The 4,957-nt window shown below is 43.8% G+C and overlaps 1 protein-coding gene across 1 annotated transcript; it reads left to right on the forward strand.

Moving 5' to 3' along the window:
• Nucleotides 1-3,504: 3,504 nt before the first annotated feature.
• On the forward strand, nucleotides 3,505-4,450 carry METTL7A (methyltransferase like 7A). Its single transcript, XM_017545689.2, has one exon. The coding sequence runs from the start codon at nucleotides 3,917-3,919 to the stop codon at nucleotides 4,430-4,432; it is 516 nt and encodes a 171-aa protein (XP_017401178.2). The 5' UTR covers nucleotides 3,505-3,916; the 3' UTR covers nucleotides 4,433-4,450.
• The last annotated feature ends 507 nt before the right edge of the window (nucleotides 4,451-4,957 follow it).

Below are 4,957 nucleotides of genomic sequence, written 5' to 3' on the forward strand. Positions count from 1 at the left end.
TTTTTTGTAGTTTTAGTACAGATGGGGTTTCACCATGTTGACCAGGATGGTCTCGATCTCTTGACCTCATGATCCACCCACCTCGGCCACCCAAAGTGCTGGGATTACAGGCTTGAGCCACCGCGCCCGGCCTATTCTATGTCTTCTCTAATCAATTTTGGTATTCTCAATTTTGCAGAAAATTATGCAATTCATCCAAGGCTTCAAACGTATTAGCATAAAGTTTTACATAATATTCTCATAGTTTTAAATTTTTCTATTGTATGTCACATATGCCCCTTTTATATTCCTATTATGTCCTTTTTTACTTGAACAGTCATTACATTTTCATTCAGATAAATTTACATACAATTAAAGTACACAAACTTTAAGTGTACAGCTTGATAATTTTTACGTGTGTGTGTATATATATGTTTAACTTGCAACAAAAGAAAAATATAGAACATTTCCAATATCCCTAGAAGGCTCCTTTGTGGCCTGTAAGTCAATAACCCCAAAATGTCTATAACATTATAAGTCAGTTCGCTTGTTTTTGAACTTAATGTAAATAAAATGCTACAGTATGTACTTTTTTCCTTTAATCTGTAAGATTAATTTTTGTTGTTATATGTATTAGCAGTACATTTGTTTTGTAGGCGTTTTTGAAAATTAAATATTCTATTATTTGATTTGACCATTCAATTTGTTGTTATTTTTAATTTTTATTTTTTTGAGACAGTCTCACTCTGTTGCCCAGGCTGGAGCACACTGGCACAGTCTTGGCTCACTGAAACCTCCACCTCTCAGGTTCAAGCAATTCTCACGCCTCAGCCAGGCTGGCCTCAAACTCCTGACCTCAAATGATCTGCCAGCCTTGGCCTCCCAAAGCGCTGGGATTACAGGTATGAGTCAAGGCGCCTAGCCTGAAAATTCAATTCCATCTGTCTCAACTGGGCTTTGTGACCCAGGGATTGGTTTTTGCTCAGAATTCCAGAATGCTGTTTTGTTTTCGCAATTCTGAAAAAGAGTTTCAGGAACAACATTCAGGCTGTTTTCCTAAACAAAAACAAAAACAAAAGATAAGTGCAAAAGAAAAAAAGAAAAGACTATGTCACCAGAAGGAAAATGAGGTTATCTGATTTGCAAAAGGAAATGCCTATGGCCCGGGTAGGTTCCCAAAGGCATTTTAATTTTGTTAATGGTAACGTCTGGGGGTTACTCTGGTGCTTCTCTTACAAGCAAACTTTGTGGCCATAGACCTCTCCCTTTTAAAAAGAAGAATTAAATTCTCTACAAAATTACTTTCATTCTCCGTTGCTGAGGGCTTTAGAATCTCCAGTCCTAGGCCGGGCACGGTGGCTCAAGCCTGTAATCCCAGCACTTTGGGAGGCCGAAGCGGGTGGATCACGAGGTCAAGAGATCGAGACCATCCTGGTCAACATGGTGAAACCCCGTCTCTACTAAAAATACAAAAACATTAGCTGGGCATGGTGGCACGTGCCTGTAATCCCAGCTACTGAGGAGGTTGAGGCAGGAGAATTGCCTGAACCCAGGAGGCAGAGGTCACGGTGAGCCGAGATCGCGCCATTGCTGGGCTCAGTTTCTTCCCTGGTCCCTGGATCCTGTTTTCAAAAACAGAAAAGAGGCCACTGACTGCCTTGGGATTAGGGGTGGAGAAGGGAGGATCACAATGGAGCAAGAGGAAGCTTTCAGGGGTGATGGGTATGTTCATCGATCTTGGCTGAAGTGATGGGTTCACAGGTACAGAGATATATGAAAACTTATCAAACTGTACCCATCAGCTATGTAAAGTTTATTATATATCAATTCCACCTCAAAAAAAGCTGTTAAAAGTGGAATAGATATAATATTTATAAATGCAGGGTATAACGAATCATGTAACAACAGAACACTCCCTGTATCTATCACTCAGTTTTTAAAAGTAAATGTTACTATTAAAAAACTTTTTTTCTGTGTTCCCTAACCACCCGAGAGCTCAGGCTTTCTTCTTCATAGTCTTTTTTTTTTTTTTTTTTAAAGAGATAGATTCTCACTATGTTGCCCAGGCAGGGTTTGAATTCCTTGGCTGAAGGTGTGCTTCTGCATTAGCTCCTCAGTACCTGAGACCACGGGCACCCACCACTGTGCTTAGATTCAGCCTTTCTTGTAAAAAGTTGAAGGATGCTTGAAACTATTTTCTGAATCCCTTTGGCTCCCAAATATGAATATTCTGGGGAATATTTTTATCTAAATTATCTGAGTAATCGAATAGACACAATTTGAAGACTGAGGCTTGTCCTTTAAAAGAAGGGCAGCCCATGAACCGACTTCCTTGAGCCAAAAATTTTTCAAAAAGGGGGAGTACAGCCCAAGACAATGATTTTTAAATATTGACAAGAAAAAAGTCAAACTCTGTAAAATATTTAAAGAGATTTATTCTGAACCAAATATGAGTGACCATGTCCTATGACACAGCCCTAGGAAATCCTGAGAACATATGCCCAAGGTGGTCAGGATGCAGCTTGGTTTTATACATCTTAGGGAGACATGAGACTTCAATCGAATACGTGTAAGAAATACATTGGGGCCAGGCGTGGTGGCTCAAGCCTGTAATCCCAGCACTTTAGGAGGCCGAGGTGGGTGGATCACAAGGTCAAGAGATCGAGACCATCCTGGTCAACATGGTGAAACCCCGTCTGTACTAAAAATACAAAAAATTAGCTGGGCACGGTGGCGCGTGCCTGTAATTCCAGCTACTAAGGAAGCTGAGGCAGGAGAATTGCCTGAACCCAGGAGGCGGAGGTTGCGGTGAGCCGAGATCACGCCATTGCACTCCAGCCTGGGTAACAAGAGTGAAACTCCGTCTCAAGAAAAAAAAAAAAAAAAAAAAAAAAAGAAATACATTGGTTCGGACCAGAAAGGCGGGACCACTCAAGGCGAGGTGGGGAGCTTCCATATTACAGGTAGGTTTTAAAATTTTCTGATTGACAATTGCTTGAGTTCATCTAAAGACCTAGGATCAACAGAAAGGAATACCTGGGTTGCAGTAAGAGTTGTGGAGACAGAAGTTTTATGGTGCAAATGAAGCCTCCAAGTAGCAAGCTTCAGAGAGAATAGATTGTAAATGTACTTAAGGTCTGTGTTGATGTTAATGCCGGAAAAGTGTAAGTTGGCGCTTGACTCCCACTTCCCATCATGGCCTGAACCAATCTCTCAGGTTACATTTTAAGAACACCCTGGCCGAGGAGAAAGTCCATTCAAATGGTTGGAGGACCTTACAACTTTATTTTTGGTTTACAAAAATAATTCTGTTGTTGGCTTAGGAACACTGAGAGCCTCTGCCCAGAATGTAAAAAGGAGAATTCTTGCTGACTGTGGCCGGCCATGCATGTCCTTTCACTTCCTTTAAAAAAAAAAAGAAAGAAAAAAAGAAAAGAAGAAACAAAACAAAACAGGATCGGGGGGCGGGAGTAAGGGGGGGCGTGTTATGATAAAGGGCCTTGGCAGCCTCTACGGGTGCGGTTTCACCAGGCTCCGCCCACGAATTCTTTTAGAGGTCACTGACGAGCCCAAAGGGGCGTAAGTAACTGCGCTTGTAAACTCTAGCAGGAAGCTAGCAGTCGCCTCTAAACCCAGAGAAGGGGAAACAGGAATCGATTAGGAATGAAGGATTATAATCAACTTTCCTTCTCAGGAAAAGCTGGGAACCTTCTCATTTTGACTCATGAAAACTAAGCTGAGCTGACTTCTGCCGAATATCTGTTAATTAGGCAAAATGGGCCTCTTGCCCGCCATTTGACTTTGCAGCACAGCCAGTTCTTTTTTCCCGCTGCAGCTGATTGGCTCTGGAGTGTGGTCAGAGCCTCTCTCCCGCAATTAAAGGAGTCGGGTCTCTAATTGTTGATCTGTTGGGTTTTTTTTTCTCCGCTTCTGACCAATGGAGCTTACCATCTTTATCCTGCGACTTGCCGTTTACATCCTGGCATTTCCCATGTACCTGCTGAACTTTCTGGGCTTGTGGAGCTGGATGTGCAAAAAATGGTTCCCCTACTTCTTGATGAGGTTCTCTGTGATGTACAACGAACAGATGGCAAGCAAGAAGCGGGAGCTCTTCAGCAACCTGCAGGAGTTTGCAGGCCCCTCCGGGAAGCTCTCCCTGCTGGAGGTGGGCTGTGGCACCGGGACCAACTTCAAATTCTACCCACCTGGGTGCAGGGTGACCTGTATTGACCCCAACCCCAACTTTGAGAAGTTTTTGATCAAGAGCATTGCTGAGAACCGTCACCTGCAGTTTGAGCGCTTTGTGGTAGCTGCCGGGGAGAACATGCACCAGGTGGCCGATGGCTCTGTGGACGTGGTGGTCTGCACCCTGGTGCTGTGCTCTGTGGAGAGCCAGGAACAGATCCTCCGCGAGGTGTGCAGAGTGCTGAGACCGGTGAGTGAAAGGGTGTGAGGAGGACTGATTAGTAGCAGCCATTATCACAGCAGGCAGTCCTGTCAATTTCAGGTGGCTGAAACTTTTTTTTTTTTTTTTTTTTTGAGATGGAGTCTCACTGTGTTGCCCAGGCTGGAGTGCAGTGGCGCGATCTCGGCTCACTGCGCCAGGAGCCGTGGCTCATGCCTGTAACCCAGCACTTTGTGAAGCCAAGGGCAGGTGAATCACAAGGTCAGGAGGTTGAGACCAGCCTGGGCAACATAGTGAAACCCTGTCTCTACTAAAAATACAAAAATTTGTCGGATGTGGTGTCATACCCCTGTAGTCCCAGCTACTCAGGAAGCTGAGGCAGGAGAATTGCTTGAACCTGGGAGGCAGAGGTTGCAGTGAACAGAGACTACACCATTGCACTCCAGCCTGGGTGACAAAGTGAGACTCCATCTCACACACACACACACACACACACACACACACACACACACAAAAGTAAACTCCTAGAAAAGACTGTTAAAATTTTTTTTTAGAGTGGGAGAGAAGTTATAA

Source organism: Cebus imitator, unplaced genomic scaffold (assembly GCF_001604975.1).
Source record: "Cebus imitator isolate Cc_AM_T3 unplaced genomic scaffold, Cebus_imitator-1.0 Scaffold181, whole genome shotgun sequence".
In the NCBI taxonomy this organism is placed as follows: domain Eukaryota; kingdom Metazoa; phylum Chordata; class Mammalia; order Primates; family Cebidae; genus Cebus; species Cebus imitator.

Coding starts and splice junctions, on each gene's coding strand:
- METTL7A (XM_017545689.2), top strand. CDS start 3,917: ATGGAGCTTACCATCTTTATCCTGCGACTTGCCGTTTACATCCTGGCA.